This window comes from Hyperolius riggenbachi, chromosome 5, assembly GCF_040937935.1.
Source record: "Hyperolius riggenbachi isolate aHypRig1 chromosome 5, aHypRig1.pri, whole genome shotgun sequence".
NCBI lineage: Eukaryota > Metazoa > Chordata > Amphibia > Anura > Hyperoliidae > Hyperolius > Hyperolius riggenbachi.
In genome coordinates this window covers 50,472,030-50,486,200 of record NC_090650.1, presented here as the reverse complement: position 1 = coordinate 50,486,200, position 14,171 = coordinate 50,472,030, and the positions used below count along the sequence as shown (strand labels likewise).

The following is a 14,171-nucleotide window of genomic DNA, read 5'->3' as shown; positions in this document are numbered from 1 at the left end:
CCTTAGCGCAGTTAGGCTGCAAAAAAGTGCCACACATGTGGTATTGCCGTACTCAGGAGAAGTAGTATAATGTGTTTTGGGGTGTATTTTTACACATACCCATGCTGGGTGGGAGAAATATCTCTGTAAATGACAATTTGTTAATTTTTTTTACACACAATTGTCCATTTACAGAGATATTTCTCCCACTCAGCATGGGTATGTGTAAAAATACACCACAAAACACATTATACTACTTCTCCTGAGTACGGCGATACCACATGTGTGGCACTTTTTTGCACCCTAACTGCGCTAAAGGGCCCAAAGTCCAATGAGTACCTTTAGGATTTCACAGGTCATTTTGAGAAATTTCGTTTCAAGACTACTCCTCACGGTTTAGGGCCCCTAAAATGCCAGGGCAGTATAGGAACCCCACAAATGACCCCATTTTAGAAAGAAGACACCCCAAGGTATTCCGTTAGGAGTATGGCGAGTTCATAGAAGATTTTATTTTTTGTCACAAGTTAGCGGAAAATGACACTTTGTGAAAAAACACAATTAAAATCAATTTCCGCTAACTTTTGACAAAAAATAAAATCTTCTATGAACTCACCATACTCCTAACGGAATACCTTGGGGTGTCTTCTTTCTAAAATGGGGTCATTTGTGGGGTTCCTATACTGCCCTGACATTTTAGGGGCCCTAAACCGTGAGGAGTAGTCTTGAAACGAAATTTCTCAAAATGACCTGTGAAATCCTAAAGGTACTCATTGGACTTTGGGCCCTTTAGCGCAGTTAGGGTTCAAAAAAGTGCCACACATGTGGTATCGCCATACTCGGGAGAAGTAGTACAATGTGTTTTGGGGTGTATTTTTACACATACCCATGCTGGGTGGGAGAAATACCTCTGTAAATGGACAATTGTGTGTAAAAAAATCAAAAGATTGTCATTTACAGAGGTATTTCTCCCACCCAGCATGGGTATGTGTAAAAATACACCCCAAAACACATTGTACTACTTCTCCCGAGTACGGCGATACCACATGTGTGGCACTTTTTTGCACCCTAACTGCACTAAGGGGCCCAAAGTCCAATGAGTACCTTTAGGATTTCACAGGTCATTTTTGTTTCAAGACTACTCCTCACGGTTTAGGGCCCCTAAAATGCCAGGGCAGTATAGGAACCCCACTAATGACCCCATTTTAGAAAGAAGACACCCCAAGGTATTCCGTTAGGAGTATGGTGAGTTCATAGAAGTTTTTATTTTTTTGTCACAAGTTAGCGGAAATTGATTTTAATAGTTTTTTTTCACAAAGTGTCATTTTCCGCTAACTTGTGACAAAAAATAAAATCTTCTATGAACTCACCATACTCCGTACGGAATACCTTTGGGTGTCTTCTTTCTAGAATGGGGTCATTTGTGGGGTTCCTATACTGCCCTGGCATTTTAGGGGCCCTAAACCGTGAGGAGTAGTCTTGAAACCAAATGTCGCAAAATGACCTGTGAAATCCTAAAGGTACTCATTGGACTTTGGGCCCCTTAGCGTACTTAGGGTGTAAAAAAGTGCCACACATGTGGTACCGCTGTACTCAGGAGAAGTAGTATAATGCGTTTTGGGGTGTATTTTTACACATACCCATGCTAAGTGGGAGAAATATCTCTGTAAATGACAATTGTTTGATTTTTTTACACACAATTGTCCATTTACATAGAAATTTCTCCCACCCAGCATGGGTATGTGTAAAAATACACCCCAAAACACATTATACTACTTTTCCTGAGTACGGCGGTACCACATGTGTGACACTTTTTTGCAGCCTAGGTGCGCTAAGGGGCCCAACGTCCTATTCACAGGTCATTTTGAAGCATTTGTTTTCTAGACTACTCCTCGCGGTTTAGGGCCCCTAAAATGCCAGGGCAGTATAGGAACCCCACAAGTGACCCCATTTTAGAAAGAAGACACCCCAAGGTATTCCGTTAGGTATATGGCGAGTTCATAGAAGATTTTATTTTTTGTCACAAGTTAGTGAAAAATGACACTTTGTGAAAAAAAAACAATAAAAATTAATTTCCGCTAACTTTTGACAAAAAATAAAATCTTCTATGAACTCGTCATACACCTAACATAATACCTTGGGGTGTCTTTTTTTTCTAAAATGGGGTCACTTGTGGGGTTCCTATACCGCCCTGGCATTTTACAGGCCCAAAACCGTGAGTAGTCTGGAAACCAAATGTCTCAAAATGACTGTTCAGGGGTATAAGCATCTGCAAATTTTGATGACAGGTGGTCTATGAGGGGGCGAATTTTGTGGAACCGGTCATAAGCAGGGTGGCCTTTTAGATGACAGGTTGTATTGGGCCTGATCTGATGGATAGGAGTGCTAGGGGGGTGACAGGAGGTGATTGATGGGTGTTTCAGGGGGTGGTTAGAGGGGAAAATAGATGCAATCCATGCACTGGGGAGGTGATCGGAAGGGGGTCTGAGGGTTTGGCCGAGTGATCAGGAGCCCACACGGGGCAAATTGGGGCCTGATCTGATGGGTAGGTGTGCTAGGGGGTGACAGGAGGTGATTGATGGGTGTCTCAAGGTGTGATTAGAGGGGGGAATAGATGCAAGCAATGCACTGGCGAGGTGATCAGGGCTGGGGTCTGAGGGCATTCTGAGGGTGTGGGCGGGTGATTGAGTGCCCTAGGGGCAGATAGGGGTCTAATCTGATAGGTAGCAGTGACAGGGGGTGATTGATGGGTAATTAGTGGGTGTTTAGGGTAGAGAATAGATGGAAACACTGCGCTTGGGTGGTGATCTGATGTCGGATCTGCGGGCGATCTATTGGTGTGGGTCTGTGATCAGTTTGCCCGCAAGGGGCAGGTTAGGGGCTGATTGATGGGTGGCAGTGACAGCGGGTGATTGATAGGTGGCAGTGACAGGGGGTGATTGATGGGTGGCAGTGACAGGGGGTGATTGATGGGTGATTGATAGGTGATTGACAGGTAATCAGTGGGTTATTACATGGGAGAACAGATGTAAATATTGCACTGGCGAATTGATAAGGGGGGGTCTGAGGGCAATCTGAGCGTGTAGGCGGGCGATTGGGTGCCCGCAAGGGGCAGATTAGGGTCTGATCTGATAGGTAACAGTGACAGGTGGTGATAGGGAGTGATTGATGGGTGATTGATGGGTAATTAGTGGGTGTTTAGAGGAGAGAATAGATGGAAACACTGCGCTTGGGTGGTGATCTGATGTCGGATCTGCGGGCGATCTATTGGTGTGGGTGGGTGATCAGATTGCCCGCAAGGGGCAGGTTAGGGGCTGATTGATGGGTGGCAGTGACAGGGGGTGACAGGGGGTGATTGATGGGTGATAGGTGATTGGCAGGTGATTGACAGGTGATCAGTGGGTTATTACAGGGAAGGACAGATGTAATTAATGCACTGGCGAATTGATAAGGGGGGGGGGGGGGGGTCTGAGGGCAATCTGAGCGTGTGGGCGGGTGATTGGGTGCCCGCAAGGGGCAGATTAGGGTCTGATCTGATAGGTAACAGTGACAGGTGGTGATAGGGGGTGATTGATGGGTGATTGATGGGTAATTAGTGGGTGTTTAGAGAAGATAACAGATGTAAACGATACATTTGGGAGGTAATCTGACGGCGGGTTTGCGGGCGATCTAATGGTGTGGGTGGGTGATCAGATTGCCCGCAAGGGGCAGGTTAGGGGCTGATTGATGGGTGGCAGTGACAGGGGGTGACAGGGGGTGATTTATGGGTGATAGGTGATTGGCAGGTGATTGACAGGTGATCAGTGGGTTATTACAGGGAAGGACAGATGTAATTAATGCACTGGCGAATTGATAAGGGGGGGGGGGGGGGTCTGAGGGCAATCTGAGCGTGTGGGCGGGTGATTGGGTGCCCGCAAGGGGCAGATTAGGGTCTGATCTGATAGGTAACAGTGACAGGTGGTGATAGGGGGTGATTGATGGGTGATTGATGGGTAATTAGTGGGTGTTTAGAGAAGATAACAGATGTAAACGATACATTTGGGAGGTAATCTGACGGCGGGTTTGCGGGCGATCTAATGGTGTGGGTGGGTGATCAGATTGCCCGCAAGGGGCAGGTTAGGGGCTGATTGATGGGTGGCAGTGACAGGGGGTGATTGATGGGTGATAGGTGATTGGCAGGTGATTGACAGGTGATCAGTGGGTTATTACAGGGAAGAACAGATGTAATTAATGCACTGGTGAATTGATAAGGGGGGGTCAGAGGGCAATCTGAGCGTGTGGGCGGGTGATTGGGTGCCCGCAAGGGGCAGATTAGGGTCTGATCTGATAGGTAAAAGTGACAGGTGGTGATAGGGGGTGATTGATGGGTGATTGATGGGTAATTAGTGGGTGTTTAGAGGAGAGAATAGATGTAAACAATGGATTTGGGAGGTGATCTGATGTCGGATCTGTGGGCGATCTATTGGTGTGGGGGGGTGATCAGATTGCCCGCAAGGGGCAGGTTAGGGGCTGATTGATGGGTGGCAGTGACAGGGGGTGATTGATGGGTGATTGACAGGTGATTGACAGGTGATTGACAGGTGATTGACAGGTGATCAGGGGGATAGATGCATACAGTAAACAGGGGGGGGTGGTCTGAGGGGGTGGTCTGGGGAGAATCTGAGGGGTGGGGGGTGATCAGGAGGGGGCAGGGAGCAGGGGGGGGATAAAAAAAAAATAGCGTTGACAGATAGTGACAGGGAGTGATTGATGGGTGATTAGGGGGGTGATTGGGTGCAAACAGGGGTCTGGGGGGTGGGCAGGGGGGGGTCTGATGGGTGCTGTGGGCGATCTGGGGCAGGGGGGGGGAGAAATCAGTGTGCTTGGGTGCAGACTAGGGTGGCTGCAGCCTGCCCTGGTGGTCCCTCGGACACTGGGACCACCAGGGCAGGAGGCAGCCTGTATAATACACTTTGTAAACATTACAAAGTGTATTATACACTTTGTATGCGGCGATCGCGGGGTTAACATCCCGCCGGCGCTTCCGTATAGCCGGCGGGATGTTGCGGCGAGCGAGCGGTGACAGGCGCCGGCGGAGGATCGCGTCACGGATGACGCGATCGCTCCGCCCATGCCCTTAAATGGACCGCCGCCTCTGTGGGTGAGGCCGTCCTGAAGGGCTCCACTTCCCCGCCGCCCCTGTGTAGTGGGCGGTCGGGAAGTGGTTAAATATCAGGTATGTAAGTGGCTAACTCAGTCCTGACTCAGACAGGAAGTGACTACAGTGTGACCCTCACTGATAAGCAATTACAACTGTAAAACACTTTCCTAGCAGAATTGCTTCTGAGAGCAGGAAAGAGATAAAGAGGGTCAATATTTCATAGATTTTAGCTCTGGCATACTTCAATGAATGTGTCATTGAGCAAAAACAATAAAACAGTAAAAACTTAAAAAGTAGATTTAAATAAATATATAGAATAAAACTGTGGAATATCTTAAAAAGTCATTTTTAGGAGACGGAAGATAGATACAATTGCTTATTTCATTTGTTTATTTTCACCTCGGGTGTCCTTTAAGAAGAATGGTGTACATGAAGGTTAGACATGGAAGAGGGGGCTGCACAAGGAATAGGAGGGGGGTGCTGCACATGGAAGGGAATCTGCAAGAAACTTGGCCTAGGGGCACAGAAGTATAAATCCAGCCATGACGGCCAGGACTAGATGCAATAACCAATTAATTCATTATTGTTTTAACAGATCCTGTAATAATTGCCTAAATAGGGATACAGACATCTATGTAGAATCCCTTTATAGTAAACTCCAAGGGACCGGGAAAAGTGGTTTACTATATCAGAAGTTTACTACAGTAGAGTCCCGGTTAACCGGAACTCAGGCATGCGGCAGTCTCAACTAACCGGCATACCTGGCGGAGGAGAATGGAGGCGTTCCTACCGCAGTTTGCAGAGTATTATGCAGCAGTAATGACTTACAAATGCTCCTGGTGCCCGTCTTCTTCTCTCCTGTAGCGCCCAGAGGCTTTGCGGTGTCCTTGTATGGCGGAGTGTTCTCCCCAGGCTCTTTTAGCCGGGTGCTCCACCCGGCTGGTTTTGATGAGCAACCGGCTGTCATCGGCTCACCGCCTCCTATGCCATAAGCAGAGTTGCGCACAGAAGCACCAGCCCAGCATTCTCTCATATTGCCCCAACCGGCTAGTTTTTCATGCCACCCGGCTGGAAAAATTTTCTGGGGAGAACAATGTGGCTCCCCAGTGTGTCACCTGACCCTCATTGGGTCATGTGATGTGTCGGAAATAAGTACCGGAGGACGTCCCGAAGCCTCTAGGAGCTACAGAAGAGAAGAAAACGGGAACCCGAAGCATTCATAAGTAGCTACGGGAGAGAAAAAAACGGGAACCCGAAGCATTCATAAGTCGCTACCGCTGTGCAATACTCTGCCTTTAATCAACAGCTGGAAGGTTAGCAGTAGCACTATATTTAACGCCGGTTGCTTGACTTCCCAAGCAACCAGCAAGCACACATATCCGCCATCAGGCAATCCACCTGTGCCGGATAAATGAGTCTCCAGATGTATCATAAATGGTCATAATCAAGCAGGAATTATACTATAGTACTGTTTCTTAATATAGTCAATAATTGGGGGTCATTTTTTTTTGTTCAGTGCTTCAGCAAGCGAGCACAGACATTGTCTAAGATAGATCAAAATGCACAGTGCTCAATATGCAGAGATTTGCATGCAAAAGCTTGCACAGGAAGCATAGGTGTCACCAGTTAAAGCAGACCCAAAGCAAACATTTTTTAAAATAAAAATATTTAGTTGCACCACTCTGACACATACAAAGATAAATAAACACTCCTTCAAGCCTATGAGCATTTCAGTGCATGCTTTTCAACCTTCTCTTTTCATAACTAGGGTTATACAGGTGGCAGCCATTAGCAATTCCTCCATTGCTGGACACCATCTACTCCACCAGTTTGCCGGATTTTGGCCGGCAATATGAAAGGAAGGGAGGGGTTCCACCAATAAATGTAAAATATTTTATTGCGCAAAAGGTGGATCAGCGCAACACCAGGCCGCCTCCGAATGGCCTCCATCAGAGATGCGCTGAGCCCCCCCAGGAACTACAAACGCACCTTGAACCCAAACAGAAGCTCTGCATATACACCAAAAGCATGGCTGTTAAGTGGGAGCAGCTGACCAAAAACGAATTACATTAGTACATAGCAAGGAAATGAGCAGCGCTACTTAAAAACAGGCAAGTGCCTACCTGCAAAAGAGTGCAAGCCCCACTTGTGGGATATAATACACACCGAGCATACACATAACCTGTCTACCACTGGAGGATGTTGGTTTCCTGTAACAGCTTGCATGCAACCTATTAAGTACTCGTCCCTCCCACTGCGAAGAAGTCAATCCTCCATGGGAGGGGCCTAACACTAACTAAATTCTAACCTATGTATATGCATAGCCTGGGTGCGCAATTTTCAATTTTACTTGATTAGCCGCACCCAGGCTATGTGCCACTTTTGGCTACAAAAACCTTTGTAGCACCCCTGCTTATCTCTGCTTCACAGGTTGGTGCTTGACCAGTGGCGTAGCAATAGGGGTTGCAGAGGTGCCGACCGCATTGGGGCCATGGAGCTCGTCCTCAGCCAAAGTATTAGCTGTTTATTGGTGCGCCGTATCAATTGTTATATATCGAGTGCTTGAGGGGCCCCAATGTAAAACGTGCACAAGGGCCCACCGCTCCTTAGCTACGCCACTGTGCTTGATCAATCACCTGTACTAGCAGAGTGATTGAAGAGTAGTCAGTGAGCTTCCAGCCAGCTGCTAAACGCTGTGCTGTGAGGTCACCTATGATGTCACAGGGATACATCAGACTCACACCAAAATATAACAAAAACAGCAATATTGTTAAATGATAAAAAATCAGTTGTTTCTGATACTCTTCACGAAGGGCTGCAACATTTCCCTTCTGTAGGTTGTAGCTGGCAAAGAGCTGTGACTTGCTAAAGAGCCTTCGGAATACAGAACTGTTTAAAAGCTTTTAACTGTATTATTTATCTCCAATCTGAATCACAAACCTGCAATCCGTTATCTGCACATCGGGTCTGAAAGAAAAGGACAGGAAGAGAATCAATTAGCGTACGCGATGTGACGCACTTCTGGTAACAGATCACAGATAATGCGTTCGCCCATACTGATGTCAAACAATGAAGTTTTTAAAGGGAACCTGAACTGAGTAAAATTATTTAAAATAAACACATGACGTAGCTGCAAATGAATATTACAAACTTACCTCACTGTCAGTCCCTCTCAGAAGCTCAACATTTTCTTCTTACAGTGATCCCTTCCAGTTCTGACAAAATTTTGTCAGAACTGAAATATACCAGTTACTGTAAGTTATATATCAGCAGCTGTCAGTTACAACTGAATGTGCAAGGTAATGTCCATGTTTCCCTATGGCTCAAGTGGGTGATATTACAGTTTAACAGTGTGCTGACCAGGAAGCTGTTATGGGGTAGAGGATATGGTTATTTTGACTTTTAATTTTCAGTTCAGGTTCTGTTTCAAGGAACAGGCATGGGGAATCAGTCAGACTATTCGGCAGAAGCAAGAAACAAAGCTTAAAACGGACCTGAATTAAGAGTTTCTTCTCTGTTTAGCCTGTCTTCTTTCCCCTCATCTGTGACTATTCACCACCGTAATTTAATCTCTAAGCTGTGTCAGCTCAAAAACCTCCTCTGCCACAGCAGAGCAGCTAATTTGCATACACAGGATGTTAGCCCTATGTCTGCTTCCATAAAAGCTGGAAGTAGACACACTGCATTTTATAGCAGGATTTGTATCAGCTGTAACAAATAAATGTTTTTCTTTAAAGAGACTCTGTAACAACAAAAAGATCCCCTGGGGGGTACTCACCTCGGGTGGGGGAAGCCTCCGGATCCTAATGAGGCTTCCCACGCCGTCCTCTGTCCCACAGGGGTCTCGCCGCAGCCCTCCGAACAGCCGGCGACTGTGCCGACTGTCAGTTCAATATTTACCTTTGCTGGCTCCAGCGGAGGCGCTGTGGCGACTTTCGGCACGGAAATAGACGGAAATACCCGATCTCTGTCGGGTCCGCTCTACTGCGCAGGCGCCGGAAACTTGCGCCTGCGCAGTAGAGCAGACCCGACGGCGATCGGGTATTTCCGCCTACTTCGGCGCCGACAGCCATCAGAGCGCCTGCGCAGGAGCCAGGAAGGTAAATATTGCGTCACGGCTGTACGGAGGGCTACAGCGAGACCCCCGAGGGACGCAGGACGGCGTGGGAAGCCTCATTAGGATCCTGAGGCTTCCCCCACCCGAGGTGAGTACCCCCCAGGGGCCGTTTTGTCGTTACAGTTCCTCTTTAAGGGTTATTATGCTGTTGTGTATCTTTTAGAGCAGAGAGGAACTTCTGACTTCAGGTCCACTTAAACTCCTCAACTTGATCCATAAAGAGGTTAACGAGCGCAGATAAAAGGATTTTCATTAAGCAGAAGCCAATCAGATTTTAATCTTTAGAGAAGAAAAAATAAACACAAGGATCGCTTTAATATAAAGATAAGCGTATCGGATTCATCAGAGGGCCTATCTTTGCAAATGGATGGAGTAAGTACACTTTAAAATGGCTGACCTTGCAGCCTGGCTGTTCCGCAGGTATCAGTCCAAGATCGCTATTCAGCTCTGGGTATCAACTCTCCAGCTGGCTTTGGGGATATTTACAGCGAAAGCTCATTTGCAAACATATCCCTTCCTCTGAAAATCTAATTAAATAACTGGAACCCCCTGTTGATCTTGGCAGAAGAAATCAATCACAGGAGAAAGGGAAGAGTAGGCTGTGTGTTCTCATAACTATGCAGAGGGAGCAGCCCATTGTTCGCCTCTGAAGGTGTCACTGTCAAAGCAGAGAACGGCGACAAATACACAAGTGACAACGGCTCATGACAACCAATCCAAGTCAACCTTTTGGCAGGCCCGGTGTCTCTCTCTGACAAGGGTAACCTTGAGCACGGAACAGGTTTAACTTTTAGAAAAATCTTAAAGAGAATCTGTATTGTTAAAATCGCTCAAAAGTAAACATACCAGTGCGTTAGGGGACATCTCCTATTACCCTCTGTCACAATTTCGCCGCTACTCGCCGCATTAAAAGTGGTTAAAAACAGTTTTAAAAAGTTTGTTTGTAAACAAACAAAATGGCCACCAAAACAGGAAGTAGGTTGATGTACAGTATGTCCACACATAGAAAATACATCCATACATAAGCAGGCTGTATACAGCATTCCTTTTGAATCTCAAGAGATCATTTGTGTGTTTCTTTCCCCCATGCACTGAAGTTTCAGGCTGCTCTTTTCTTCCTGCAAACAGCTTTGCCCTTGTCGGTAATTCCTCAGTATGTGAAAGCCCAGCCAGCTCAGAGGAAGATTTATCCAGCTGATTAGAGCAGCTTCTCTCTTCTCTCTTATCTAAATAACACACAGGCAGTGTGCATAGAGGGGCCAGAAAGGGTGAGTTCATAGCAGAACCACAACACTGAAGAACTTGGCAGCCTTCCAGACACAGGCCGACAAGTCTGACAGGGGAAAGATACATTGATTTATTACAGAGACTGTCATAGTAGAAAGTGCTGCAGTTAGCCAGAACACATTAGAATAGCTTTTGGAACATGTAGGATGATAAAAAACAGGATGCAATTTTTGTTACGGAGTCTCTTTAAAGTGTAACTGCAGTAGAGCTAATTTTCTTCAATTTAAATAAGCTCCTGAGAGCCTATTACTTGCTCTCTTAAACTGCTGAACTGCCATTGTTCTAAGTGTTGCCATTTTGACACCAGGAGCCCACTCTGCCCACTTTCCCCAAGAGAGAGTGCAAAGGTGGGGAGATGCGTCACTGGATAGGCAGTAATGAGATACAGAGAGGATTGAACTGCGCAATCGCAGAGCACGCCCAATGCCAGGAGAGTGATCACGAGAGGCGCACAGCGCGCCCATGCATACGCCTTAGATCCCGGCCTGTGATCTTACTGAGGGGAGAGCAGAAGCCTGGCTCGGAAAGGAACCACGCCGTGAGACCCAACAGACTTCTAGGGGCTGGGGGAAACCCCAGGTGAGTAAATTTTTTTTTTTTAATTGCCAGATGTATCCTTTAAAGAGAACCTGAACTGAAAATAAAAAGTCAAAATAAACATACACCCGTCGTACTTACCTCCCGTGTAGTCTACTTATCAATCTCTTCCTCCTCTCCTGCGTCCCATTTGTCCACTGTGATCAATGGATTTCTCCGTCCTTCATTTTAAAAATAACCATTACCCCATAACAGCTTCCTAGTCAGCACACTGTTAACTGTAATATCGCCCACTTGAGCCTTAGGGAAACATGGACATTACTTTGCACATTCAGTTGTAACTGACAGCAGCTGATGTATAACTGACAGCAACTGGTATATTTCAGTTCTGACAAAATATTGTCAGAACTGGAAGGGATCACTGTAAAAAGAAAATAGTGAGCTTCTGAGAGGAACTGATGGTGAGGTTAGTATGACATATTCCTTTGCAGCTACATCATGTGTTTATTTTAAATAATTTTACTCAGTTCAGGTTCCCTTTAAGGACAGTGTCCGGACTTCAATCTTCATTTGAAATATTTTGGTGTCATCTACATACAAATATTGTTTGCCAAAAGAGAACATGAGTTTCCCAGTAGAGAAAGTTTAAACACGGGTCCAATGACTGACACTTGTGGAACACAGACTGGAAAGGAAATAAGAGAGGTAGGGTTACCATTGAAAGATTTTGGAATAAGCAGCTGGACAAAAAATAAAAGAGAGAGAGCTGTGTCACTGATAAGGTGACCACTAACGATCCAATTTCTAGTGAAAAATTGTTCGAGCTATTAAATCATTCTGATCACGAACCAATCTTTGCTTCCTATCTATCACAATCATCAAGAAAATTCAAATTTTGGTTTGATGATCCAATCGGACGACTGTTTTTATAATCATTCGTAATTGATTGTGCCCAACAACTGAGATTATTTACAAGCAATCAGAATTTCTGATCGCTTGAATGATTTTTTGCTAGAAATTCAACCGTTTGTGGCCACCTTTACTGGAAGAGTGCAGGATATGGAATAATAGAGAATGTTCAGAAGCAGAAGAAAGATCCAAGCGAAGAAGGAAAGTTACGTTAATTTGTGACGTGGCTTTGATGAAGTCATTGGCCATCTTTGTGAGAGCCATTTCAGTCAAATGTGTAAGTCAAAAGCCAAATAGCAGAGGGTAAAGGGGAAATTCTAGTCTTTTGCAAGCAAGGCTCTGAAGTAATTTTGATGCATCTTGAATAAGAGAAAAATAATGCCACCTACAGAGTTGTGAGGGGCTTAGGATTTCTTTATTTAGTGCTGAGAGGACAGTTGCATCTTACAATTCTGAAGGAAATATCAGTGAAGTGTCAGAAGGTTGAACAGTTCCTTATGGGTGGGAAGGACTGGTCAGATACATCAAAGAGCAAGATGTGGGTAAAGGTAGCCACCAACAAAACAATTTGCAGAACGATCATTTATGAATGATCAATCCTATGAACGATCGGAAATTATTGTTTAGGACCACTAGTGGACAGAAATCTCCTAACCAATCCAATCAGATTGAAGGGATTGATCCAAAAATCAGGTTGATTTCATTAATCTTATCTGATTACTTAGACGATTTTTTGTCTATTATTGGTCCCAACCAAACATTTCCGATTGTTCATACGAATAGTCATTCGTAAACGATCATTTGACAAGTTGTATCATTAGTGGCCACCTTAAGAGTTGCTCGAAAGGGAGGTATCTGACTGGTCCTTCATAACTGGAATCCCCACTGGAATTACTCACAGCTACACCCAGACAATCTGTTTATCTCCTAAATCATTCAAACTGGCGAGCTATCCTGCTGACGAGAGAAAGTGTTTAAAATTTGAGGAACTGTAGTGAAAATAATGTAATTAATGACATTTTTTTTACAATATTCCTTATTATTATTTAGTCATTGTTTGCCCATTGTAAAATCTTTCCACTACCTGTTTTACATTCTGGTGGCCACACAGATGGCCACACATCTTTAGTCCTGCCAATTGATCTTTGATCTTTGTAATGAAGAACTGGGCCATCACTGCTAAACCTTAACCTCCCTCTGTCCAACCCCGCCACCCCCCTTTCCGATGTCTGCTCAGGGATAACAGAAGATTGCCAAGTGTGATTGGTAGCGCCGTAGTATGGCAGCCTCAGCTCTTAGCTTTTGGACATCCCCCCATCGCTCTCTCCATCCAACTCTTCCTTCTAGAACCTGTATGAGCCAAAACCAATGCCGGGTACAACCCCCCACCCACTTTCTAATTCTGATCCCTGCGGAATGTTTATGTACTGAGAGTTCTAGGCACAGAGGGAGATACTGCTTTATTGGCAGTTGGAAGCAGCTGTTATTTCCCAAAATGCAACAAGGTTCACAAACAGGAAATTGTCAGGACCATGGCCCTGATGTCACACTGTGGGAGGGGTTTCACCACAATATCATCCATCCAGACATCCTTGATGATCTATTCGAAAAAAAGGGAAAGATTTTTTCGTGGGAAAGGGGGTATCAGCTACTGATTGATACACAGTTTAATCCAGGGTTAAAGTTTCTCTTTAAACTACTAAATAAAGTTAAAAACAGAATAAATTACAAATGTTCCACTGAATACCCAATTCCAGAGGCATAATGGAGGAGCAGCCCTGCAACCGCAGGGTGGCCCAGAGCTGTAAGGAGGCCCAACTACTACGTCACTCACTCCCATAAAGGGGTTCATGCCTTCAGATCAGATGTTTTTGTGTCTACACTGTGGCTGCAGGGGGGCCCAGATACGCCAGATCAGGTGTTTTTGTGGCTACACATGTTATGAATGTGAAGAATATGTTAACACTTGTTTTACGACCAACATGAGCCTGTGAGGGACACCAGGTTTTTCTGGAGGGCCCCATGGTTTGTAGTTAAGCCACTGCCTAATCCTACAAGGCTTCATTGAGTTAGCCTTTAAAAACAACAAAATCAAAAATATTCTTTAGGTTTCATTTCCGAATACGCCGTTTTGTTTGTAAACATCTCTAAATTCTACTAAACACGATGCACGGTTCCCCCATGTGCGGTAAACGTCTCTATTGA

General features: G+C 45.4%; 2 protein-coding genes across 5 annotated transcripts in view; one reads left to right on the top strand and one right to left on the bottom strand.

The window, feature by feature from the left end:
- PRTFDC1 (phosphoribosyl transferase domain containing 1) overlaps positions 1–14,171 on the top strand; it is a 514,552-nt gene that overhangs the window by 161,340 nt on the left and 339,041 nt on the right. The gene's annotated exons all lie outside the window — the stretch shown is intronic.
- The window catches only part of GPR158 (G protein-coupled receptor 158), a 329,086-nt gene that overhangs the window by 282,463 nt on the left and 32,452 nt on the right, over positions 1–14,171 (bottom strand). For 2 of the 4 annotated variants that reach the window (XM_068235645.1, XM_068235647.1), the window contains exon 2: positions 8,057–8,083. The exons of the other annotated variants lie outside the window; for them this stretch is intronic. In XM_068235645.1, coding sequence (XP_068091746.1) covers positions 8,057–8,083 — 27 coding nt within the window. The remainder of the gene's footprint in view (positions 1–8,056; positions 8,084–14,171) is intronic. 4 annotated transcript variants of the gene reach the window in all.